We start from the raw sequence: 26,096 nt of genomic DNA on the forward strand, positions 1-26,096 counted from the left end.
CTGCGCCATGTGGGTAGCTCCCTGGCCGGGGATTGAACTCATGCTGCAGTGGCTGCAGTGGCTACACTGGCTACAGTGGCTGGAGATAGCTTGATGCCGCTGAGATTTTAACCCCTGCGCCACCAGAGAGGCCCTGTAAAGACCTACTCTTTTCTCCCCTTGAAAAGGCAGAACTTAAATCTGGATACCTTTGTTTGTTGTGTCTTCCTCAGTAAACTCCTTACCTGACCTCCTTCTTTTCCTCCTCCCCACCCCCCTTGCCTTTGTCATGTGAGATGGCAGCTGAAGCCTGGTGGCCAGGAACCGAGTCCTCTGGGTCTCTTCCCTGTATACAGGCGGAATACAAGTTATTACGAAACTTTTTAACTTTTTTCTCTTATCACTTTGTCTGGTGCTTGTCAATTTGCCAGCCTAGAAGAACCGGGAGGTATGCTCAGGATGAGTTCCTTTGCACTCTGACACTGACAAAGCAAACCTAGTATGTTGTTATCAGTTTAGCAATAAGTTTTGTAATCACTGTGCTAATAGCTGTGTCTTCACTCAGGTTTTAAAATACTTGAGTCAATTTGCTCTATTTGATTTGTGATTTTCATGAGCGGCCCTGTTGCCAGGCTGCTGCAAAGATGGCTGTAATAGGCCCCCCACCCCTGGGTGCCTGTCCTGTGCCACGGGATTTGTCTGCTCTTCTCACTTTGAGGTGGAATTGACTTCTTCACTCCCTTGAATCCGGTTGGCCTTGAGACATGGCACTGAAAGGCAGGACCACGTGAATTCTGTGCAACAGAATGTAGTGGTAGCCATGGAGGGACTTCCGGTCAGGCCTCGAGGCATCCTCTTAGAGCAGGGCCTAGAGATCATCATGCCGTGGAGATGCTCAGTCAAGCCTGTTGGAGGATGAGAGGCTGTGTGGAGCAGACCCAGGGGCCCTGCCAAGGGCCAGCACGGAGTGGCAGTGGCGTGAAGCACGTGAAGGAGATGATCCCGGAGCCGCCTTTGGGTTGTGAGCCCCTGCAGCCACCGAGTGACCCAGGTCAGACCAGCAGACAAACTTCCAGCTCACCTCAGCCCCCGCTGTGAGCTCAGCTCTGGCTGTCATTTTCAGCCAGTTTTCAGTGGTTTTATTACACGTCAATAGATAACTAAACAGTATGAATGAATCTAAGTTCATAAATAGTGTTGGAATATTGAGAACGAATTTACTGTGTTTTGAATTTTAATAGTATGTAAGAGTGGCTTAATTGATTGGGGGGAAAAAATGTTTGACTGGGGCAGAATAAGGTGGGTTTGGAGGTGGAGGGTGAGGGTTGGGCCTATTCTATGTAAAGGGAAGAAAAATACATGTTTGCATGAACTCTTTTTTTTTTTTTTAAATATTTATTTATTTATTTATACAAGCCCTGGGTACAGTCAGAAACGCAGGAGGTTGAGAGAACTCACCAGAGCCAGAGTGGGGAATAGAACAGGCAGACCTATGAAATACACTGCTGAGGGGAGCAGCGGGCATGGCAGGAGAGGTCTGCGGTTTGTGTGAATCTCTTCTGCTGAGAGTTTAAGGTGCTTGAGAGGGCCAGCTCTTTTGACTTTAAAATGTAGTTTAAAATCTATTAGCGGGGGCCTCCCTGGTGGCGCAGCGGTTGAGCGCTGGGTTGCGAAACTGCGCACGGCCTCTGCGGCGCCGGTTCGATCCCCGGCTGCTCCCCGGCCACCGGAGGAGGGTCCCACATGGCGCGCAGACCTCTCCTGCCGCCCGCTGCTCCCCTCAGCAGTGTACTTCGGTCCTTCTGCCTGCTCTGCTCTCCGCTCTGGCTCTGGTGAATTCTCTCACCCTCCCGCGCTTCTGACTGTACCCAGTGCATGTATAAACAAAAACAAACAAACCAGCAAACAAATAAATAAAGCATGCCTCTATTAAAAAAAAAAAAAAATCTATTAGCGGGCCTCTCCAGTGGTGCAGGGGTTGAGTGCCGGGTTGCGAAGCTGCCCGAGGCTGCCTCTGCAGCATCGGTTCGATCCCCGGCTGCTCCCCAGCCACCGGAGGAGGGTCCCACATGGTGCGCAGACCTCTCCTGCCGCCCGCTGCTCCCCTCAGCAGTGTACTTCGGTCCTTCTGCCTGCTCTGCTTCCCGCTCTGGCTCTGGTGAATTCTCTCACCCTCCCGCGCTTCTGACTGTACCCAGTGCTTGTATTAATAAATAAATAAATCTTTAAAAAAAAAAACAACTCCAAAAAAAATCTTAAAAAAAAATAAAATAAAATCTATTAGGGAATTTAATTACCTAAGTTTGTAATTGGCATTCATTTTCATAATCTGTTGAACCTGTGAGTTAATTAAATATTCATCACAGAATAAGTGAAAGTAATTGTTCTTATTTTTATCCCAAAATGAGTGGATTTAGAAAGAGAAAACAAGATTTGCAAGTTGCACTTGGTTATTTAAGAAAAACGAAGCCTTTAAAAAAATGTATAAGTTTAATAACTACGGTATTAATTGAAACACAGCAGCAATCGCTGGCTTTTCTCTGCACAAGTCCCTTCTCCAACATTAAAAATCAGCAGCCCCACTGGCAGATCCAGGCCTGGCCCTCCCCACACCTTTGGTATCTGTCCAAAATTTACCTTTTCCAAAGGTACATGTGGAGACTCTGTGAAGAGTCCCCGTGGCCCAGTGGGAGTCATGTCCCTGCTCTAATGATCCCCAAGACCCCAAGCATGGAGGGTTGCAAGTTGCCGTTTTCCCTGTCCCCGACTGCCCTGTTGAGAACGAGCTGGTTCTCAACAATGAGAAGCAGGAGGTACAGGTGCTGGGGTTCCAGAGCCCAGGTGCAGGGGGCAGGGCAGCCTCCTGATTGGGGAGAGTCTGGCCGGCTCTCCCAGTATCCTCTTCCCCAGACATTGCTGGGCTGCGGGAGCCAGAAAAGACCCCCTCCCAGTGTCTCCACGCTGACCTGTGACTGTAAGAGCTGGGTGGAGGGGCGAGTTAAGGTGGCAGAACTGGGCTGCTACTCAGCCTAAATAGGGAGATTCTCAGGGATTATTCCAGGGGACCCAACACAGTCACAGGGTCCTTGAAAATGGAAGAGGGGAGCAAAAGAGCGGACTGTGGAAGTGGGGTCAGAAAGAGGCAACGTCGCAGGTGCCAGGTGACCCGGGCCAGGGGCCTGCTACTGCACGCTGAACCTTTTCGCCAGAGGGTGCAGGCCTTGCCAGTGGTCTGGAATGTTGGGGGACCCTGGGCCCTTACTTCCTGTCCCCTACTTTCTGGTCTCCCCTCTCTTTGCCTTCATTTCCTGGGCTGAGCACCCCCCTCCCTGCTGGCGGGCAGGTGTCCTACCCCCAGAGTAGCGCCGGCAGCATCCCTGGGACAGACCCGCTGACCGACCCCTCAGCCCTGTCCAGGGCCATCGCCGCACTCGGGGGGCCTGCGGCGCAGGGCAGGTCTGTCCCGGCCAGAGCGCGGGCCTGTCTGATTCCGACTCCTTTGCCCCAAGGTGGCAAAGCTGGTGAATGGGAGGGAGGGGGTGTCCCTGGCGCCTGTCCCTAGGGATTAAACTACGTCCTTTATATTTCTCAAGGACTAGGAATCGTACAGACAGATAAAATACTATGCTAAGAGCCCACCTCACAATCTCTGCAACAAGTTAGGGAAAACAGAGAGAAAAAAGGACACCCCAATCTTTCCAGGGAAGAACGCCACGTGGCCCTCAACTTTTCCGTCTTCAGATTCCGCTCGCGCACCCCGGCCTCCCCGCGACTCTCCGTGCGGAGGCGGCCGCCCCCGCCGCAGCCCCCCCGCCCCCCGCCCCCCAGCCCGGGCGGCAGCGGCTCCGCGGCCCGGGAGAGTCGCCGGCCCGGACCTGCCCGACCGTTCGCGCCGCTCGTTCCTCCGCCCGCCCGGCCGGGACCCGCCACGCCCGGGGACGGGGTGCGGGACGGGGTGCGGGACGGGGTGCGGGGCCGGCCCAGGCGGCAACACGCCCGCGCGCCCGCCGGAGTCCGGGGACAGGGGCGGGGCGGGGCGGGCCGGGGCGCGCCGGAGTCCGGGGACAGGGGCGGGCCGGGGCGCGCCGGGCGGGGCGGGGCGGGGCGGGGCGGGGCGGGGCGCCGGCGGCGGGCGGAGTCCGGGCGGGGCGCGCACGTGTGCACGGGGGGGGGGGGCGCCCCGCGGCGGCGGGGACTACAAGTTCCAGGGTGCCCAGCGGCGGCTTTTCTGGCGGCGCGGCCCGCCGGCTCCGAACAGGTCGCCGCGCGCTGGCGCTGGCGCTCGCCTCCCTGGCCCACGGGGAGACACTTGCCCGGCCGGTGACCAGAGCCCAAGTGGGCGGGGAGCCGCGCCGCCTGCCCATGTCTCTGCGGGGCCGCGTGCCCGGCCGCCTGGCTCAGCTGCGCGCGGCGGGGCAGCTCCTCCGCGCCCCGCGCGCCTGGCCCGGCCCCTCGGCGGGAGCCGCGCGGACCCGCGGCAGCGCGTGCAGCCCCCCGCCGTCCCGGGGCCCCCGCGCGCGGCCCCCGGCGGGAGTTGGGGCGGGGGGGGCGGCGGCGGGGGGGCGGACGGCCGGGGTGCGCACCTGGGCCCCCCTGGCCATGGCGGCGAAGGTGGACCTGAGCACCTCCACCGACTGGAAGGAGGCGAAATGTAAGTGTGAGCAGGGGCGCGAGGAGCGCGGCGGCCCCGCGGGCCTTCCCCGGCCGAGCAGCCCCCCAGCCGCCGCCGCCCCGAGGCGCGGGGAAGTTCGGACCCGCCAGCCGCGGTCTGGGTTTCCTCCCCACGGCCACGCCCCCTCCCCCGCGCGCCGGCCCCGCAGAGCCGGGGGCCCAGCCCGGGCGTGGGGCACAGGCCGCTCAGGACCTGCCGCCGTCCTCTCTGCAGGGGGAAGCCGGGGCCAGCGCCGAGCCGGGCGCCCAAGGTCACACTCCCGGGCCCCCAGGCGCGCACAGTTTGCTTCCTCGAGTGGTGGCACTTTAGCCGGAGATGCAGGGCATGGGCAGAGGGCACAGCTCAGGGGCTGGCCTCCCGCCCGGGGGGCTCGGGGAGTCCTCCCTGGGCTGACCTGTCACCTGTCCAGCCCACCCCTACCCCAGGGGGCCGGCTCAGTCACGTGGTCTGCTGCCCTTTTGCCCTCATCCCTGGCCTCTGGCCTTTTGTGCGCTGTCTCTGCCCCCTTCCCGCGGGACACACGGCAGAGGGCCTGGGGCAGGACAGAGGTAGGGCATTGTGTCCGTGGGAACAGTGCCCCCCAGCCCCGGTCAAGCCGTTTCCTCACTCTCTGGGCACGAGTCCCGGCCAGGCACGGGGCCCAGACCTGGACTGGGCCCTGCCCAGGGCAGAGAAGGGAGGGGACCCGAGAGCCCTATGTAGTGCCAGCGGCCGTCCAGCTGCCCCTGCCCTTCAGAGTCTGCTCCCTGGCTCTTTGTGCCGGGTCTGGCCCTACCCACTTTCAAAAGCCGAGGAGAAGGCAGCTCATTGGCTGGACACAGAGGTGGGGTGGGTGCAGCCAATGGGCTGGGGAGGGAGCCGCGCCTTGTCGGGGATGAAGGGGAGGTGCCCTCTCTTCGCAGGGGATTGGAGGTGGAGCTCAAGTTGATTGACCCCTGTGGTCCCGGAGTGGCCAGGCTCTTCCAGGTCGGGCAGAGAGCACCTGACTGCGTGCAGTGATCACATGGGTGCCTGCCCTGGGCCAGGGCAGGGGGTGCAGAGATACCTGGCCAGGGACTGTCCCCACTGGGAGCCCTGCTTGTCCTCTGTCAGAGAACAACCACCCAGGGTGGTGGCAAGGAAGCAAGGGGCACAGACACTCCCGCAGCTGCAGCTGTTGCTGGGACTCTCCACTGGCCTCCTGTGCCTTGGTGCCACTGGAAACCCCTGGGTTTCCAGGTTGAGGCTGCAGTAGCGTCTTTGCCTGGAGCTGGGCTCCCCATTTATTCATTCATTCATTCGTTCATTTTTGGAATCTAGAAGGAGCATCTTCTGTGATGCTGGCACTGTCTGGTGCTGGGGATTTAGCCCTGAGCCAAGGACTCTGCCCTCATGGAGGGGGTATGGGGGAGAGCAGTGTGGAGAATGATCAAGCTGATGAGACAATGGCAGGTAGAGGCCAGCGTGTGAAGAGACCACGGGGCAGATGGACACTGAGCTCGTGTCCAGTGTGGGGGGACAGTATTCTGGGAAGGGTGGACTTTCCTAGGTTCCCCCCACACTCAGTGTGAAGCTTCTGGCAGGTGTGAGATGGTAACTTGCAAGGGTGAGATGGAGCGAGACCTCCGTGTGTTTTAGTTGTGACAAAATTACCCCAAACCTTAGTGTCTTAAGGCAGTGGACACCCATGACCTTGCCATCTCTGAGGGCCGTGAAATGGGAGTCACTTAGCTGGGTGACGGGCTGCCATCGCTTGGGGCTGGGTGAACCTTTCTCGGACGCTCAGGTGTGAAATAGCTGTGGCTGGAGGCCTGGGTTCTCCCCCACCCTGGCTTCTCCACACGGCTGCTTGAGTGTCCTCACGATGTGGACAGTGGCTTCCCCCTGGAATATAAGGCCCAGGAATGGGGAGTGAAGGTGACCCCCCGGAACCCCAGTGCCGCTCTGTGGCCCAGTCTTCAAGCCCCACCGGGCTCTGTCTCGTGCGTTTCGTGCTCGGGCCTGGAACCCAGTCTCAGGCTCCAGCCTACCTCAAGGGGAGGGACGTGAGGTCCCGCCTTTCGAAGGAAGGGGATCAGACCACCACACTGTGGGAGGGCTGGGGGCGGCCTCCGTTGGATTCTGCCTCTGGTTGGGGTCTCCGCTTTGGTCCTTGAAGGATTACCCCTTTTCCTCCTTGCAGTCAATACGCACGTTGATTTGAGTCCCAGTATGCAGTGAGGTACGGGGCGGACCTGAGGATAGTCAGTGTACTTTCACATAAGCAGCCGCTGCTCTGCTCAGACAGGAGGGGCACTGCCATCACCTCAGAAGGTTCCTTTGAGCCCTGTGCAGCTAACCGTTTTCTCTCTCTTCAACTTGTCTCTTCTCCAGCTCTGTGAACAGAGGTGTACATTGTGTCTGGCTCCTTTTGCTCACTGTGTAATTTGTCTGCATAACTGGGTGTACCCACAGTTTGTGCCTTTTTATTGCCGTCTGAAACTCCATGTCCTGGAGTTGGCGTGCGGGTTTTCTTGGTGATGGGCAGGGGATTTCCAGCGTGGGACTGCTCTAAATATCCCTGTCACTTGCTGATGAACAAGTAGTCTCATTTCTCATGTCTGGATGGGCCTCGAAATGCCTGTCTGTCTGTGCCCCACATGATCCTCTGTCAAAGACTGGCACGCAGTAACCAGACTCACAGGAGACTGATGTGTAGGCCAGCAGGTTGCTGAGTGTGGTTGGTGGTGGGCCTGGACAGGGCCTCTCCCCATGGAAGCCAAATCATGGTCTTCAGTTTGCTGATCAGAATGTGTGCTCAACCAAAGAGCTGGCTAAGTGATTTTGGAAACTAATCCCACCCCTGCCAGGGAACCCCCTTTGCTGGGCGGTGTGTCTGCAGCACTAAGTGTCTGCTCTGATCCCTGGGTGCAGGGCGCGGGCGCCTCGGCCCGCAGTCCAGGGAGTCCTCCCGACGGATGGATTCTGCCTGGCTCTTGGCACTCCTTTTCTTTTATTGTTTTCTTTTTCTTTTTTTTAATTTTCATTTTTAAAGATTTATTTATTCATACGAGAATGGGTACAGGCCAGAGGTGTGTGTGGGGGGAGTGGGGTGGGATGAGAGGATTCACCAGAGACAGAGTGGGGAACAGAACAGGCAGATTGACCAAAGTACACTGCTGAGGGGAGCAGCAGGCGAGTCAGGAGAGGTCTGCCGTGCCATGTGGGTAGCTCCCTGACTTTCTGGGAATCAAACTCGTGCTGCAGAGGCTGCGGATTACTTCATAGGTTGCGTCTTAACCCTTGCGCCACCAAGGAGGCCCCTTCATAGGTTGCTTCTTAACCCCTTGCACCACCAGGATGGGCATTCCCTTTCTCTGCCTTCAAGCTGTGCCCCTATCAGCCTCTATGCCCATTCTCCCCTCGGTGGGTGAACACCACCAGACTGGATCTTCTTGGCTAGCAGACAGACAGCCTTTTCGGGGGGGAGACCTTTGCAGTATCTGATTTCATCATCCACAGGTTGATTTCTCGAATTTAATTCCCTCAGTTCTTGGGCACTGCGTTACCCCCTGGGCTGTGCCTTTTTATCAGAAGTCGTGCTGTCAAGGCAGCTGGGGAGAGAGGGACTTAAGGTCAGGCCTTTGGGGGCTCAGGGGCTGTGTCACCACAGGAGGGCCTTGAGAGGGCTGAGGATCCTCATTCAGGCCTGAGGTGGGGACAGAGCTGTGTGCTGCAGAGAATGGACCTTGGTGTCATCCATCAGACACAGTGAGCTCCCTGCCCCTATGCTCCTGGGCCTCGGTTTTCTCACCTATAAAGTGGAACCAACTGTGCCTGATCTGGAGGTTGTGCTCGCTCACACTAGAAACCATTTTCTGGGCATCCCTGGTGGTGCAGGGGTTAAAGACAGCACTATGAAGCTATCCCCATCCACTGAAGCACGAGTTCAATCCCCAGCCAGGGAGCAACCCACATGGCGCAGCAGACCTCTCCTGTCTCGCCCGCTGCTCCCCTCAGCAGTGTACTTCAGTACATCTGCCTGCTCTGCTCCCCACTCTCTCTGGTGAATCCTCTCACCCCTCTCACCTCTGGCCTGTACCCTAGTTCTTGTTTGCATAAATACATAAATCTTTTTTTTTTTTTAAAGATTTATTTATTTATTTTATACAAGCACTGGGTACAGTCAGAAGCGCGGGAGGGTGAGAGAATTCACCAGAGCCAGAGCAGGGAGCAGAGCAGGCAGAAGGACCGAAGGACACTGCTGAGGGGAGCAGCGGGCAGCAGGAGAAGTCTGCGCGCCATGTGGGACCCTCCTCTGGGGCCCGGGGAGCAGCCGGGGATCGAACCGGCGCTGCAGAGGCTGTGGGCAGCTTCGCAACCCAGCGCTCAACCGCTGCGCCACCGGGGAGGCCCAAATACATAAATCTTAAAAAAAAAAAAGAAAAGAAACCATTTTCTGACTCTTTGACATTGTCTCCCCAACATGTTCGCAGTGCTGGAGCCCTGCCCCCCTATAGCCTCAGCCACGTTTCCTCTCCCTGGGGGCTCAAGATGGGGCTCCTGTGTCCGAACCTCAGTTTGCTCTGGGCCGGGGCAAGGACTGAGTCCGGCCCCTGCAGGCCTTCATGAGAGCGGGCGGCTCAGCTGACTTGACCGCACTGGAGCGTTTCCAGGCCCACCTGGGAAGACACAGGGAGTGGGGGTTTCTCCCTGCTGTCATCTGGGGACGCAGCCTTGCGCGGTGTGGGTGGAGGGAGGGCGCGGTGTGGGTGGAGGGAGGGCGTCTGGGAACAGCTGAAAAGCTCCCACGTGCCACTGGCTTCGATGAACCCCCACTCGCGGGACGGTGAGCGCAGGGATTAATGTCCGCGGAGCCTGGCCATTGTCAGCCCTGCCCACCCGGTCCTCTCCGGAAGAGAGGCGCCCCCGGACCCAGCCTGCCCTCACCTTTCTCAACACCATCTTGCAAAGTGCCATAAAGATACTTATTAAAACACATCATTGCGCTCCCCTCGGCCCGCTGCGCTTTATGGCTCTGGCTCGGGCCGCCTCTGCGGCTCCCACCTTGTGCCCGGGAGCCGCTGCGCCGCATCTGGGGTCAGGCCTCCCCATCAAAATGGACTGCAGACATCTTTTACAACACCTGTCTCACTGAGCTGTGAAATACTCTCCTCTCTCTAGAAAAGGAAGGAAATTAAAAGTATGTTGTACATATTTTAGAAGAAAAATAAAACTCACTGTGCTTCCAGTCTGCCTCTGGCCTTCTGGCAGAAAGAGGTGGAAAATGGTATGATTGCGTGGGGTGTCCGCCCCGCCTTGCTTCCTGCTTTCCCGCCTTCCAGGGGTAGTGGGGGGTGGGGGCGCAGGGGCGGGCCCCTGCTGAGAGATGGAGCTGAGGACTGTGAAGGTGGGACAGGGCGGCATGCGGTGCCTCAGGGCCAGCCCCGCCACAGCCTCGCTGGAGATGAGGACGCAGCAGCTGTGCTGGCCTCTCCGTGTGTGCTTGGGGGCTGTGGCCTGGAAGGAACAGACTGACAGATGTCCCCAAGGTCACAGACCGGTGGCAGAGCCAGGATGTGGCTGTATCCTGCTGTCTCTGGGAAGCAGCGCGGTTATTTGGACTTGGCTTGAGTGGGGGTGGGGGTCAGTGCAGAACAGGCCCTTGAACTTGCCTGTGACTGGGGCCGACCCCCGTGTGGTGGCATCTGCTCGGGGACCTAACGCATCTCAGGACACCCTCATCTGGTGTCCTGGGGTGTCTGGGGCCTGCCCCAACCAGAGCACCCACTTGGGAGGTCAGTGGGGACAGTCTGGGTCCTGGCTGACCTCTTGTCCAGTGTCACAGCAGGCCCTGGGGCCAGCTGGCTGCACTGGCCATGTAAGGCCTGGAAGCGGCAGAGGTGTTTGGTCACAGTTGTGCAAGGTGACAAATAGGAGGACCGGAATCCTTAAAAAGCTCCTCTATCTGCCCTTTCCTCAAGTGGGAAAAAATGTGTTCCCTTCCCCGCCAAACGCAGGCTTCTTTGTCCTCCTTCTCTTCGGGATTTCGGGAAGGATGGAGCGTGTGTGACGGGAGGTTGCACTTTACGGCTTATAAAGCATTTTAGCTTCTCGTTCGCAGCACACCTGGGCGCCGGGGTAGGCCTGCGGGGCCCTATTCCAGAGATGAGACTCCGAGGGCGTGAGGCCTCGCGGTGAACTCGAGGTTGGGAAGTCAGGGCCCCAAGCCTACCGGGGCCAAGGAGCCAGCATGGACCCTGGGAGGCTTCCACAGCCTGACTTGTGCTCAGCCCGGGTACGCTGGATTCCCTGCTGCATGTCCTTCCTGCCTGCACACCCTCTGCTGTGGCTGAGCACATACTGTTCCCTCTGCCCAGGAGATGTCCTCTTAGCAAACCTTCCTCACCTTCAGGTCTCCTGAGTTTGTTCATTGATTCCTCTCCCAGACGCCCAGGATCTGCTGAGCCAGTGTGAACAGGACAGATTCCTGCAGGGCCAAGGTCAAGTCAGGAATGAAGCACAGAAGGTGGGGAGGGGCTTCTCTGGGCAGGGGGCAGGGCCTCAAGGAGACTGGGAAGGAAAACCAGGCTGGGGTCACAGCAGGTACCAAGGCCCTGAGACGGGAGCAGTCTGGCTGCTGGAGGAGCTGGGAGGTGATCTTGGTGGCCGGGGTGGGCAGTGAGGTGCAGGCAGCTCTGGAGAAGGCGGGCAGAGACGGCGGACCACGCTTGGGACTTGGAGTTTGGACTGAGCTTTGAAAGAGCTGAGGATGTCTAGGCCCCCTGGGCTGCTGTGTGAGGACAGACAGCAGGGTGGACACAGGACTCAACTGGGGGCCGGGGTGATGGAGGAGTCTGGGGAGCCAGGAGGAGTCTTGGCCCCTGGAGGGGGTGAGCAGAAGGCTTGGTTTCCGGGGTATTGCAGGGAAAAATCTAACAGCCTGCAGATGGATGGAATGGGGGAGCGAGCAAGAGAAAGGGAAGAGGCCTAGTTTGGGGCCCAGTGGGGTCTGGGGTTATTAATTAAGAAGCCAGGAAAAACACATTTTGGGGGAAAGGAGTCAGAAGTTGAGTTTTGCACCACCGAGTTTGGGGATGAGTGCAGGCAGGGTGGGGGGCAGGTGCTGGGGGAGAGGTGGGAGCCGGAGGTGCAGCTCTGGGGTCAGGCACAGGAAGACGATTTTCAAATGCGATTTTCAAATGCGTGGAACTAAAGTGAGAACTTCATGGGAGGGCGGATTCCAGAGGGGAGGCTGCAAGGAGACCCAGGCGAGGCCAGGGAGTAGTGGGGTCCAGGATGGGTGGGTCCTGGCAGAAGGGGCTGCGGATGTTGAGTGCACAGGGGAGGACAGGAGGGGCCACAGCCTAAGCCAGTGGCCAGTGCAGTGACTGACCTTGGCCTTGTGGAAGGATGTTGCCAGACAGGCTGGGGAGAGCAGGGAGGAGGTGCAGGAGCAAGTGTGCAAGGTGAGGGGGGACAGCGAGATGAGGCTGCGGGATGCAAGCCCAAGGAGGATTTTGTTTTAAAGCTGGGGGTGGGCAGGGAAGGCGCCTGAGGGCAGACAGGATGCTGGGCGGCCTCAGCTGGTAAGAAGGACCTTTGTGCCCAGTGACCTGTGGGCAGGCAGTGGTGGGAGGTGGCGGCTGCTGTTTCTCAGCGCAGCTGGAGGACAGTGCCGGGGGCTCGGGAGAGGAGAGAAGGGGGACCCCGCTTCCAAAGCAGCAGCTGGAGTGGCCTGCCAAAGGGATCATCAGCAGGGGTCTCCATATTTAGAGGGAGCCTTCTTCTTGGGGGTGGGATTTTCTCTATGGATTTGCTGGCCCTGGGGCAGACCAGAGAAGTTGGGGGTACCTCTGGAGGGTCTCCCCTTGCCTCCCCTCTCCCCCTGGGATTGTTGCATGGGGGACTCTCAACAAATATTTCTTAACTGATCTGCATGGAAACTGCTGGGGAGAGCATGTGTCTGGGCGGTGCAGAGCGGGTGGTAGGGGATGGGGATGGCCTAGCCCTTTCCCCAGGGCTGTACACCCAGCCAAGCCTGTTCTGCCTCTCACTGAACACAGGAGGAGCTTTCTGTACCCCCATTTTACCTGAGAGGACAACCAAGGCGTAGAGAAACACTTCAGTCCCTTCCAAATACCCAGCCTATTCCCAGCACCACCCCCAGAATGCAAGGGAGCAGGAACCTTGCAATGCAATGGGAACCTTGGCCTGTTCTGGGGGTGGGGGGGAGGCTCGTGAGGTCACATGCACAGCGGAGAGCGGGGCCCCTGGACGGGGCAGGGAAATGGGCTGTGAGCAGCGGGGACGTGGCGAGGGCGGTTCACCATTCTGAGAGTGAGAGTTCTTTGGGAGAGTCTTAATCTACACCCGGAAGCATTTTATTTTAAATTCATTTTGTGACATCGTTGTTTATTTTTGGACAGTATTTGATTTCTCCCCTCTGGTGTGGTCCCCCTAGTTCGCCCCCTGCCCCCGGCGTGCCCCCCCCTTTCGCCTCCCCTCCACTGCTGGATGCCTCAGATCCGGGGTCAGCCTGCAGGTTTCGTGTTTTTCCTGCCCGCTGGCTGGGTCCCTCTGTGTTCCACATGTAAGTGAGACCAGATATCAGGGCGCACTTTAAGTCTGATGAGTCACCCTCACAGGCCTCCTCTCAGTGTCCTCGCCCCACGATGAGTTTAACTCAGCCTGACCTCAGACATGCTGTTCCTGCTGGCGGAAACCCCTTCCCGGCTTCTGGCTCCTCTACTCCTCTTCCGAGTCTCTCTTTTGCCCCCAGGACTGGGGTGCATGTGACCTCCCCAGTCCCCTGACAGTCCCCATGGCAGCTGTAGGGTCAGGAGGGCCAGGACCAACTCTGCCGTGTGGGGTGTGTCCTGGCAGCACCTGCGTGGTGTGGGTGTTGGTGGAGGGGGTGGGACGTGGCTTCTGGGAAGTGTGGTTGAACAGATTCGGGGTGCTGCTAGGCCTTCAATACTGCTAGGCTTTAGTACTGCTCCCAGGGCCTCCCTGGTGGCGCAAGGGATTAAGATACAGCTGATGGAGCTGTCTGCAGCCTCCGCAGCACGCGTTCCATCCCCAGCCAGGCCAGGGACCTGACCCGCATGGCAGACCTCTCCTGTCTCGCCCGCTGCTCCCCTCAGCAGTGTATCTCAGTCAGTCCGCCCATTCTGTTCCCCACTCTTGTCTCTGGTGAATCCTCTCACCCCCACACCTCTGGCCTGTACCCCGGCTCTTGTATGCATAAATAAATAAATCTTAAAAAAAAATACTGCTCCGGCTGAGAACTGGGTCCGCCTGCGAGTTGTTTGATCCTGCGTCCCCAGCGTCCTTGAGGAGCAGGCTCCGTGGGCCTAAGCGGCCTTGGGGAGAGCTGGGGCACGACTGGTGAGCCCCACCTGCCCCAGGCGTCCTCTCCGCGGGAGACTTGGGAGGGAGCTCCTTCCACCCCCCTCCTCAGTTGCGGGTCTTCTTTGTTTCTTGTGCCCCTCAGTGGTCAGTGGGGGCTGCTCCACCTGGGGTGCTGAGCAAGGTGGGGCTGAGAGCCCTGGTGCCTGGGTGGCCTCGGACCAGCAGGGGGAGCCCGCGAGCCACGGGCCTGGACAGCTGCTCCTGGCGCCTCTGGGGGGGGGGGCGGTGAGTGCCTCCAAAGCCAGGGGCCACCAAAGCCAGGGCTGGGGGCGAGGGAGCAGGGCCAGGCCAGGCAACCAGCCCCAACAGCCAGCTCTGTGACCACGAGTGGCTCCTAACCTGCCTGGCTGCCCCACCCCGTGTGCTCGTCCATAGACAGGGGGTGACGTCAGTGGCTTCCCTGCTCTTGCTGGGGGAGACCCCAGGGGGGCCTGTGGCGCTGCCCCTACAAATAATGACCATGAAGATGTAGCCCGTTGGTAATGTCCCCATTGCTGATGTAACCGATGGACCATGTGCCAATGGGACAGAACTGACCCTGGGCGCCCACCGGCTTGGCTTAGCTGCCGCGCAAGCTTGAGACTTTCCCCGAAGGGCGACTTACTCCCCCTCCTGTGAATGGAGAAGTTAGGGCATGTGGACGCACGGGTGTGACCAAGTTGAATTCTGAATTCAGGTCTGTGGTGCCTAAGAGATGCTCTCTGCCTCCCTGGGCCTCAGTTTCCCCTCCTGAACAAAAAGGGCGGAACAAGGAAGTCTAGGGGCCTCTGGGCGCCTCTCTGGGCACCCCGCCCATGGGCCTGTAGGGTAGAGCAGGTCAGTTTGTGACTTTGGAGGAGGTGAGAATTCCTGCTGGGGGGAGCTGGGGGTGGGGAAGGCCCCGGGATGCTCCTCTCCCTGCCCGCCTGACTCCTTCTTGCCGGTCTCACCCGCCCCTGCAGCATTTCTGAAGGGCCTGAGTGACAAGCAGCGGGAGGAACATTACTTCTGCCGAGACTTCATCAGACTGAAGAAGATTCCCACGTGGAAAGAGACAGCGAAAGGTGGGCCCGGGGCCGCGGTTGCTGCTCGCTGAGTCGGGGCGCTTTGTACCCCTCACCTTATTTAACTGTTAGCCTCTGAGACAGGTTCAAGTTGTCTCCCCACTATGCACTTGGCTCTCGGGGGCTGGGATTTGAAGCTGTGTGAGGTGGCACCAAGTGGGGCGAGTACATTGTAGGCCTGGTGACCCGCAACCCGGGCAGGTCACTCATCCTGCCTCTGTGGCAGGCTTGACATTAATACTCTAGCTCTGTACAATGTACCGAAGATTCGAGAGCCTACGGGGGTCGGGGGGGGGGCTCCACACAGTAGGTGCTTTATCCACGCGGGCTGTCATTACCCGTGTCATCAGTCAGGCTATCTCTAGAGGTGCGGGGAGATTGTGGGGGCACACCTAGCCTGCATGGCCTCGCTGTGACCCCCTCCACACCTCTGCTCATTTCAGGGGTGACCGTGAAGGTGGAGGAGCCGAAGTACAAGAAGGACAAGCAACTCAACGAGAAGATCTCCCTGTTCCGAGGGGACATCACCAAACTAGAGGTGGATGCCATCATCAACGCCGGTGAGTGGGGCTTCTGGTGCTCTGAGTGGCCCCTCTTGGCTGTTGCCTTTGCTTGGGCTGTCAGGCCAGGCGCTGTGGATGCCGCCTGGCTCCGGAGAGGCTCGGTGGCTGGATGAGGATGGCCTGCCGGCACCGCGGAAGTAGCCGCCAGGACTCCTCTCTCCTTGAAACCCTGACCCTTGTGTTGGAGGCCCTTGGCTGAGCCGCCCCGAAGCTCTGAGACCCATTAGCAGCCGGAAGGGAGAGAGCTTGGCTGGAACTGTGCCGGGCTGGGCCGCCCTGCCGGGAAGGCAGAGGTCAAAGCCAGGTGGTCTGATCTTGGGGGCTGCAGATGTCCCTGACTCCCGCCTTCCTTCCTCGGCCTCCTGCCCACCCTGTCACCCTTGGGACCTAGAGCAGGTGTGGGAGCTTGAAGCTGGTGGGGGGCGCACAGAGGCCCCCTATGCCCCAGGCTCAGCTTCCTACAGAGGTGGCTCCTGCTGACTTGGCAGTTTATTGTAATGAGTTGAGAAACCTGCCATTCCCCCCACCTCGGGGGAGGGAGGAGGGTGGCTGCTCTCCTCCCAGGTGGTGGTTGTCTGGTCAAGGTCAGGTCTGCCAGGTGCGTGATTGCTTCACTGGATGAGAGCTGGCGGCACCGAATCTCACCAAGCATCACAGGGAGGAGCCACCTTCTTTGAAAATATTTGGAGACCCGTGCAGACCCTCCTGTTTTTGGCTTTGACTCCCCAGAAAGCCCCCACTATCCCAGCCCCCTCCCCACCTGCACATCTCAGGCACTCCCTGGAGGAACTCAGCTCCCCAAGTCCCAACCTTGGGCTTGCAGTCACATGTCGACCCGTGCTGGTGAGCTGGGGAAGTGGGGTGTCCAGGCTGTCGGCATCCCTGTGATCCTGTTAAGTGACTGGGCTCTTGGGAGCCAAGCAGGGAGAGGTGGCTGCTCGCTGCGGCCTGCTGTTTGTGGTCCGGGTTGCATTTCCGGCAGTGACCTTGCTCAGCTGGTGTTTGCAGTCACATGTGTGTCCCTTCCCCACAGGTGACCATTCATAGGGCAGGATTCTGACCCTGCAGAGGGAGCCTGGTCACCTTAGGTTTTCTGCTGGTGCTTCTGGGTCGGTGGTGGCAGTGAGGGCTGTGGGTCCTCTGGGGAGACAGCAGACGCCGTAACACCCAGGGGAGGAGGCTCTTGCTACCTGGACTCAGGAGGGGCTGGTCTGGGGGCCAGTGGAGGGGGCTGTGGTTGGGGGGACAGTCCAACAGTTCATGGAGCTTCCCCCCTCCCCGCCTTGGCAGTCATTAGTGAGGGTGGGGGGGTTGCCTCCTGCTACTTTTCTTGCTCAATTATCAGGTGGCCGGAGGGGAACAGCGGCGGGGGGGAGGCGTGTACCCCTTTTCATCCAGGTGTGTTCTTGGCTGCAACACAGGGGCCAGGACAGTGCCAGGAGGATGCAGGTGGCATAGGGACTCTGGTGGCCTGGGCGTGGCGAATGGCTCTGCCTCGGCACTTTTGCTGGTGGGACTGGGGGCGGCGCTGTCGGTCCCTCGTACCCTGGTGGGGGCTTTCCTGGCGGTGCATCCACAGCCTTTTTTTTTTTTTTAAAGATTATTTATTTATACAAGAACTGGGGTACAGGCCAGAGGTGCAGGGGGTGAGAGGATTCACCAGAGACAGAGGGGGGAACAGAACAGGCAGACTGATGAAATACACTGCTGAGGGGAGCAGCGGGGGAGTCAGGAGAGGTCTGCTGTGCCATGTGGGTATCTCCTTGGCCGGCTGGGGATAGAACTTGTACCCGCAGAGGCTGCGGATAGCTTCACAGTGCTGTGCTTAACCCCTTGTGCCACCAGAGAGGCCCATCCTCAGTCTTTTTTAAGAACAAAAATTTTCTTGAATTTTTTATTTGAGCTTGTGCAAGAAATTTACAGGGTGAAAAACACACAAGTGAAGACGAGGCCAGAAACCCAGGTGTGGGAGGGGATACTTGGTCACAAACACCAGTAAGCAAGACACTTCTGAGTTCTCCCTCTGGTCTGACTACGGCCCCTCACCCCAGAGGGGGGCTGCGAGCTGACCTGGGGGAGACCCCAGTCTTAGCTGGGCTTCTGCTTAAATGGCGGGGGCAGCCCCTGGACAGGGCTTCTCACGGGGCTGCGTCCCCTCGGGCTCTCCCTGCAGGACTTTGCCCTGGAGCTGGTCCCACCTCGGGGCTCCTTTGTGGTTGTGGCCGTCTGTACCCCCCCTCCGGGGTGAGTGGGGTGTGCGTGCCCACACCTCATCCCTCGGGGTACCCCCCCCCCCCGCCCCCGCTCGGCCCGGCCGCCGCCCGCCAGGGGGCAGCAGAGACTGCGGGTCCCGCGCGGCCGAGCCCCTGAATCCGCCTGTTCATTCCCAGCATCACGTAGGGGCGCCACGGCTGCTGGGGACCCCGTAAATCTGGAATCTGGAACCCATATGCGCTTAATTCATATGTAAAGTTTCAAGCAGGAGGAGGACACGCGTCCGCTCAGTTCCCTTTGACTTGGTTGTGGTCTCTAGCCTGAACACCTGCTTCTGGGGAGACCGGCGCCTCCACCGTGGGCGGCCGGGGGGGGGGGGGGGGGGGCGGGAGCGAGCGGTTACGGGGCGGGGACCCTTCATTGTCGGTGTTGACGCGGGGCCAGCGCCGGGGCGGTGGGTGTGCAGGGCTGGGGGCTTGCGGTGACGGGCAGCTTCTGGATTTGGGGGCGCTCTCTTTTTGTCCCTGTGGCGCAATGGGGGCGGCCGGGGCGGGTACTGTGGCCGCCGCGCCTGTGGGGGCTGGCGGGGAGCTGGGGAGGGGCTGTGAGAGAAAGGGGGGCCGAGCCCCGGAAGCCCTGCATCCTGACGCGCCATGGGCTTAGGGGTCTCCTGCCAGACTGAGGTGCCCTTTCTGGCCCCCAGGAGGACCCTGGGGATCCTTGAGAAGGCCCTACTGCCCCCCGCTTCTTCTGTCCCCACAGGGGACTGTGTGTGCGTGTGTGTGAGATGTCGGCGTGGTGGTACATGGGTATCTGTGATGTGTGTGCGAGGTGCGTGTGTGTAATGGTGTGTGTGATGGAGTGTGATGGTGTCTGTGATGTGTGTGATGTGTGTGATGTGTGTGATGGTGTGTATGATGGTGTGTGATGATGTGTGTGATGGTGTGTGATGGTGTGTGATGGTGTGTGATGGTGTGTGATGTGTGTGATGGTGTGTGATGGTGTGTATGATGGTGTGTGATGGTGTGTGTGATGGTGTGTGATGTGTGTGATGGTGTGTGATGGTGTGTATGATGGTGTGTGATGGTGTGTGTGATGTGTGTGATGGTGTGTGATATGTGTGATGGTATGTGATGTCTGTGTGATGTGCGTGGTGTCTGTGTGATGGTTTTCATGTGTGATGTGTGTTTTATGGTGTAAGGGAGGTTGGGGAAGAGAGTAGAAAGGGGTGCCTGGCTGGTGGCAGGACCACCCCCCAAAGCCCTGGTGCAGTGCAGGCCTTCCTGTCCCCCCTCGGCCTAGCCCCATGGAATGCTGGCTGAGACCACTTGCGTGGCGAATCTGGGCTCCCTCGTCTGTGGCGGTCACGGCTCCTGCCCAAGGGGCACGCCGCATCTATCTTAATTAAACTGGGCTGCCACGCTGGCCAGATAAGCCTGGGCAGCCCTGCAGGCCCGTTCTGGAGCTGGGGAGCTTGGGGGCAGAGCCTGTCTATCTCGTTTGGCCTGTGACCCCAAGGCTGTGTCTTGGGGAGAGTGAGGAGAGCAGACCTGGCTTCTCCTGCAGAGAAAGCACCAGTCTGGGGGTCTCCACCTCGGGGCTCTTTGACTTCTGGAGCATTCATCTTCCCCTTGCCAACAGGCCAGGGCCTTGGCTGGGTCACTTCCACGCCCCCAGGGGTCCGAGCTAACCACTCCTGTGCACGCCTCTGGTTCCCGACGTACAGCTGGGGCTTAGGTAGGGAAACGACTCTGTACAAAAATGAGCCCCCCATTTTGGGCCTGCCCAGGGGTCCGGCAACCTGCTTTGGCCTTCAGAGCGGAGCGGAATGTGGTGGTGATGAATGATGCTTTGTGCAAAGATGGGCGGAACCTTTCACTTCAAAGCCGGCCTAGGTCATAGAGTCAGGCTCCTGGCCACAGAGACCAGGAGCCGTCCGAGTCCTGGCGTCCCTGCGGGCTTCCCTGCCAGGCGTCCTCGTGCCCCCAGCCAGGGTCCCCAGTCCTCCCTTTCCTCGACTGAACCATGGCTCTCCACCCGCCGGCCCAGCATGGGCGCAGGCCCGTCCCGCACTGGCCTGGGGCCTGGCACCCAGAGGTCCATTATTACGGGAAGGCAAGAGCATGAGCAGTGAAGTAGAAGATAATGTGACAAAGTGCTCGGAGCGAGGCCTGAACAAAGTCCCCACAACAGCGCAGGGACCAATTAATTCTGCAAGGAGGTGTCGGGAGGTGAGGGGGGTCAGCGGGGCCTTCGGGGACCGGGCCTGCAGGCGGCTGTGCAGAGCTGGCGGGAGGCTGTGTTTCACAGCCATGAGCTGCGTCACTGGGAGTTTTTAAGCCGCTTATTTATTTAAAATAAGTCATGAAGTGGCGCTCTGGTTCCTTAAGTCCTGGGCTTTGATTTGTGGAAACCCGCCAGCTGCTTATCTCCCTCCCCACCCCCAGCAGCTGCAGCCGCCTCAGCCCTCCTGTACCCGGAGGGCCGGTCCCCTCATGGGCCTGGGCGAGCAGGCAGTGCGGAGTCAGTGATTTAGAGACCGCCTTGATGGACTAGCAGACAGGGGGGCCGAGGGACACGGGCTGCCTTGTGGGAAGTGATCTGACGCTAAACTGTCGCCGTAAATCGCTTTATCTGTCACTTCAGATTTAAATGTGTTTGCTAAGCCTTGCGGGCCGCGGGCAACCTCTCCGCAGTGGGCAGGCGGGTTGGGTGTGGGCAGGAGCCAGAGGAGCTGGCTGGGCCCCGGGCCCTCCGGGCAGTCCCCCCCCCCCCGCCCCTGCCTTGCTGCAACCCCCCCCCCCCCCACCCTGCAGAGGCTGGTGGGACTCTGATCTGCGTTTTTGGGGATCCAACCCAGGCTCAGAGCAAGAGCTAACCTGCCCCAGCTCAGCAGATGACCAAGTCAGAATTCAAACTCCTGCACCGACATCTGTCACTCAGCACACGTAGGGCTACACCTTGGGGTAGGCCCTGGGCTGCCAAAGATGCAATTTCTAATCCCAAATGTGGAGTGAGCTATGTGGATAGAAAGGGACTGCAGAGCTTGCGAAGGCTGGGAGTTCTGTACGCAGGGGTGAAAGCCATCTGGAAGGCTGCCTGGTGGAGGTGGCACTTGAGCCGAGGCGAGTGGGGAGCTGAGTTGGAAGTTGGGCAGGGGCGTGCCGGGGGAGACAGGGAGAGTGATGGCAGACTGAAGTGAGGTGGGTAGGATCGGAGAAGTTCTGAGGGGCTTGGGATGAACTGGGGCGTGAGGGCCCTGAGCGCAGAGGGCCTCCCTCCAGGTCTGAACTGCAGTCACGCCTCCCTGGCCTCCCAGAGTTCTTACATCAGTCACATGGGGTCACTGGGGAAACTGGGAGTCAGGGATGGGAAGCAATGGGGAAACGGGCTCGGAGAAGCTCAGCCACTTATCTGAGGCCACACAGCAAACCAGAGCTGAGAGGGGAGGTTTGCCAGATTCCAGAGCCTTCAGGAAATCGTTTTTTTTTTGGCTGGTGGGTGGGGCTACTTCTTTGTAGCCTTTTCCTTTCTGGTTCAGGGATTTGAGTCCTCAGAGTTGGCAGACATGGGCAGGTGTCCTTGCAGTTGGTGGTTGTGCAGACAAGATGGGACAGCCTCTGGGTGGAGGTCCCTGGGACTCACCAGGCCTGCTGGGGTGCTCCAGCCCCTCACCTACTTGGGCATCCTGTGTCCCAACCCCTTGTCCTGGTGCCCCCATGGAGCCCCTGCTTCTGGGCTGGGGAGCAGCTTATTATTGACTATTCCCACTGCCCCCCTTATGTCTGAGGCAGGCACTAATACAACCCCCATTTTACAGATGAGGAAACTGAGGTACATGTGAGGCCACAGCCCTGGGTTAAAGGTAGAGCCAGGAATCACATCTTCTTCTTCCAGACTTGGCATTTAAGAGGGATGCCATCAGCTTTGCTTTTTCATAAGTTCCCTGCAGGTCCAGCTCGGGGGCCGGGGCAGAGTGGATGGGGCAGGCCGGTTGGGAGGCCTGGGGCCCAGCTGTGCTCTCCTCCACCTTAGAAAGCCCAGGCACCCCAGACTGTGCCAAGACCTGACTCTGCCACTGCACGAGGAGGGCAGCTCATTCCCACAAGGTTAAGAGGTGGTTCCATAAATTCATAAATGATGGATCCCTCCTGAATTATTGAGGTTCCCTCGAGACTCTGCAGGGTCTGGTCCAGCCAGCCGGGCGGGACTCCAGGACCCTGGATGCTCTCTGCTATTAGCTAGGTCTTTCCCACAGGGGACATGAGGGCGCCCTGGGCCCCATGGCCCTTGGCCCTGGGTTTCAGTAAATGTTGAATGGCCGAGCCATCATGCCCTTGAGAGTTGGCGAGACAGGGGTCGGCCGGATGAAGCAGTGGTCTTGCCAGGCTCACCACCTGTGGCAGCCCAGACCCCCCAACTCTCTTATTTGGTCTTAGAAATCAAGCTGGAGGGTATTTGTGCATTTTTCAGAGGAGGTCAGTGGTACCACAGGTGTGGGGTGTAGGTGAGGCTCCAAGTTCAGTGTGAGGCGCTGGGCTCTCAGGCCCCATGACCCAGTGCCTGCCTTCAAGGCAGTTGCTGCTCTGTAGAAGACGAGAGTACGGAAGCCCAGAGAGGGTGGCCGTCTGCTCGGGGTCACACAGCAGGGCCCCAGACCCAGCCCCCTGACTGCCAGCAGCCCCCCACCCCGCCCTTTCTCCATCACAACTGACAGGGCACGGAAGTCCTCGTCAGGGCACTGCTGCCCACGCTTGTGCTGAGCGGCTCCTCCCCACCCCTGGCAGACTGTGTCCCCATATGCACGGCCTCTGTTCCCTGACACGGAGCTGAGGAGGCCAGCGTGCATGGGTTGTGTGTGTTTTGAAATTAATGGGGACCATTAAGCCGGCCAAGCACGGGAGGGTGAGCGCCGCAGCCTGCAACCCAAGCTCGGAATGACCGCCAGCGCCTTGGCAGAGGGCTGCCCAGCAGCTGCCGGCCCCAGGAGCCTGTGGCTGGCTGCCCATTAAGCAGGCAGGTACCCTGAGTCCCAGGAGGTGAAGGGGGTCTGCCCAGTGCCCACTCCAGGACCTGGGGTCTCTTCCCTTCCCCTCCACGCCAGCCTGCAGACAACACAGTCTGCGGCCGTATTGACGCCGCCCCCTCAACCCTGTTGTGGGCACACAGTCCAGACCCCCGCCCGGGGGCCCTGGGGACATGACAGGACCTGAGGGAGTCCACGGATTCAGCCCCTGTGCTCACCTCCGGCTCCCAGGCAGCCCTGCCTGCTCCCAGGTCTCAGCATGGGACGCGGTGACCACGTCACGGGAGCGAGGCCCCGGCTCCACAGGGTATCCGCCTGATCGCGGCGGGTCACGCAACCCCTCTAGTCCTCAGTCCTCTTGCTGCGGGCCCAGCCCTGCGGGCTAGGAAATGGCACCCTTGGGGGTGGTGGGTGGGGGAGGTGAGAGGGTGGGGGCTGGGGCAGGGGCCTCCCACGGGAGCCACCCGCCGGCGTGGCCGCTCTAGCTCTCGAAACCCCGTCTGCTGCCGCCCACTCTTCAAAGGCAACAAGTGGCCCTTGTAAGCCGGTAGCCCCCCTTCAGCGGCTGCCTCCTCCCCTGCTCGGACATTGTAATTGCCATAAAAATAGGAGCTGCGCTGCCGCGCGAGTGGGGAGAGAGGCCGGCTGTCAGCCGTCCCTGCCAGCAGGGCTCGCCTCTGTTTTATTATTGCTGCCTGACTGTATTTCACGTACGGTTTAAACATCATCAAACGCTACATCCCACTTGAAAAGCAAGCGCTGCCTTGCTGAGGATGTTGAGGAGAAACAGGAACATTCAAATCTGCGCAGCAAATGACCCAGAATTGACATTTGCGACGGGAGCTTTCAGCTTTGCCCGTCAAAGGAGCTGAGCCTCGGCCGGCGGGGAACTCGCCCAGGGAAGGTCGCTGCAAGGTGGGGCGGGTCACTGCCAAGGCTGTGGGCTTTGGCAGGGGTGGACCGGCATCCAGGTAGGGCCCTGGGGATGGGCACCTGCCAGCCTCAACCTTGACTCAGCCTCCTCTCCCTGACACCAAGGTGTCCGCCAGAGCAGGGTGTTGGGGTCTGGGGGTGTGTTGGGGGCGGAGAGACAGGCCAGGGCTGGGTTCAAGAGTTCCTGTGACCTGGACCGGGCTGCACCTTCCCTCTGAGCCTCAGTTTCCTCCTTTGTGAACCTGGGAGACAGGTCCCCTCATCCCCTCGCAGGCAGTCGAGAGGATCTAGATGATACAGCTCAATCAGTGGTAACTGTTATCACCCAGGAAGTGGGCATGTGTACTGGAATTAATTTAAAAAAAAGATTAAATGAGCAGTTTTCACTGAAAAGGGGGTATCAAATAAAACCAGGGACCAGGGCATCCCTGTGCTCTTGGCCCTATCTGGAACCCTTTGGCCTATACAACCCTCACACATGCTTTCCAGTCTGCCGGCCGCCTGCTTGGTTCCTGGTTGTGGCCCTCTGCTCAGCCCTACCACCTGCCACTTGATGTGGCTCATGCCTGCCCTTGTACTTCATGGTCTCAGTGGCTGGCTTGGCTCCCAGCACCTACCCTGCCCTGCCCAGATGATACCTCGAATGTAGGTCAAGGAAGTCTATTACAACTAAATATGAAATGTGACTTTGAGCTTCCTGGCAGCCATGGCAATATAGGAAACAAGATTGGGTTTCTGTAACTCCAAACTTGGGAATCTATTTAAACCTACCTCTTTTGCTTTCTTAATTACTCTCACTTTTTTTTGCCATTCTCTCCCTGGAAACCCTAATCAACTGTTTATTTCCCCCACAGATACCTATACTTTGCCCCAGAGGCTTTCCATCCCACCGAGTGCTCCTCCCTTCACATGACTCTGCTACCCCCTTGGGAGATCCCTCTGCCACTGGTTGGTCAGTCACTGTCCATTTCTCTGGGCCTCTTGCCTTGGCCAGGCCCCGGGTCTGTCACTGGGATTTCTCTCAGATGAGTCAGTGACTAATAGGGGTTGCCCCTGGGGGGCCAGCAAAATCTCTCCCTCCTTAATATCGGAGTTTAAAAATGTGTCACCATCGATTTGAAGAAAAGACTTGTTCCTGCTGAGAAAAGCGGCCTGGAGATTAGTCTCGCCTTAGGAATCACAGGCAGCTGCATAAATTCCAGAGCCACAGAGTGCTCTCCATGCAAATGCTGACTCTCAGTGACTGTCAGCCCCGAACCTCTCAGTGCCGGCCCTCTCCAGGCTACCCTGGGCTGGCACCTCCTTCCACAGAGACTCAGGGAGGCCTGTGCAGGTGGGGGGTCTCCTGGCCAGGAGATCCGCTCTTCCTTTCTCCCCATCTCTTCGTGGTGAAGCCAGAGGCTGAGTCTGTGGCTAATTCTGTGTCATAAATCTGTCATCATTTCAAGGATGAGTGGCTTCTGAGGGGGGCTCCTGGGAGCCATCTGGGTGCCCCCATAGGTCTTGTGAATCCCCCTAACCCTTGTCTGTAGTTCTGGAGGCTGTTCAGCTGCCCCAAAGGTGGATTTTTAGAGTCCAACCTCATTTCATTCTTGCCTAGACAGGACTGTTGGGGTCAGCCTCTGGCCTCTGGGCCTAACCTCATTCTGGCCCATCCTCTGCAGCAGCAGACTGTGGCCCCATCCTCCATGCCCACCCCCCCCCCGCCCACCCCCCCAGATAATCATCATAAGAATGGCCTGGGAAGCTCTGGTGAGGCTCTTAGGTGACTTGTCCCTGAACAAATCAGGAAACTTGAATCTGGTGTCTCTCACTGTGAATCCTGGGTACTTTCCACTGCGTCCTGTTACCCTTGAATGAATGAGTAAGTGAATGGGGGGGTGGATGAGTGAGGGAGTGAGCGAGGGAGGAAGGAGCACATGAAGGCGTGAGTAAATGAGTCAGTGAATGGCTGCAGGGGGAGCAGGCACATGGGAACCACTCATAGTTCTAGGGTCTACTGGTTAGTTGCCCAGGCTGGGGGGTGTTTGGAGAGCTTGGCGGGAGAGCTGAGCTTTCCAGGCCTCTGAGAGATCTTACCCCTCTGCCATCCTGGTGGCTCAGAGGCTCACCGGGCACGGCACAGAGCAGGATGAAGGGTTTATCTGCCCGGATGCCCGCCTGGCCGCCCTCAGCACAGGCAGTGTTTGGTGGGCATTCTGCAGCCTGACTCTTAGTGGGGATGAGCAAAGGGGTGGGTAGGGTGCCAGTGGCCAGGGGAGTCAGGGAAGAGATGAGCAGGCAGTTTGCAGCCT

General features: G+C 59.1%; 1 protein-coding gene across 1 annotated transcript in view; it reads left to right on the top strand.

Annotated features, from left to right (window-relative positions):
- Positions 1 to 4,341: 4,341 nt before the first annotated feature.
- The window catches only part of MACROD1 (mono-ADP ribosylhydrolase 1), a gene marked incomplete at its 5' end in the record, with an annotated part of 123,161 nt that continues 101,406 nt past the window's right edge, over positions 4,342 to 26,096 (top strand). Inside the window, 3 exons of the mRNA XM_084255429.1 lie at positions 4,342 to 4,630; positions 14,965 to 15,066; positions 15,510 to 15,626. Coding sequence (XP_084111555.1) covers positions 4,342 to 4,630; positions 14,965 to 15,066; positions 15,510 to 15,626 — 508 coding nt within the window. The remainder of the gene's footprint in view (positions 4,631 to 14,964; positions 15,067 to 15,509; positions 15,627 to 26,096) is intronic.

Source organism: Talpa europaea (genome assembly GCF_964194135.1).
Source record: "Talpa europaea genome assembly, chromosome: 1".
NCBI classification, from domain to species: Eukaryota; Metazoa; Chordata; class Mammalia; order Eulipotyphla; family Talpidae; genus Talpa; species Talpa europaea.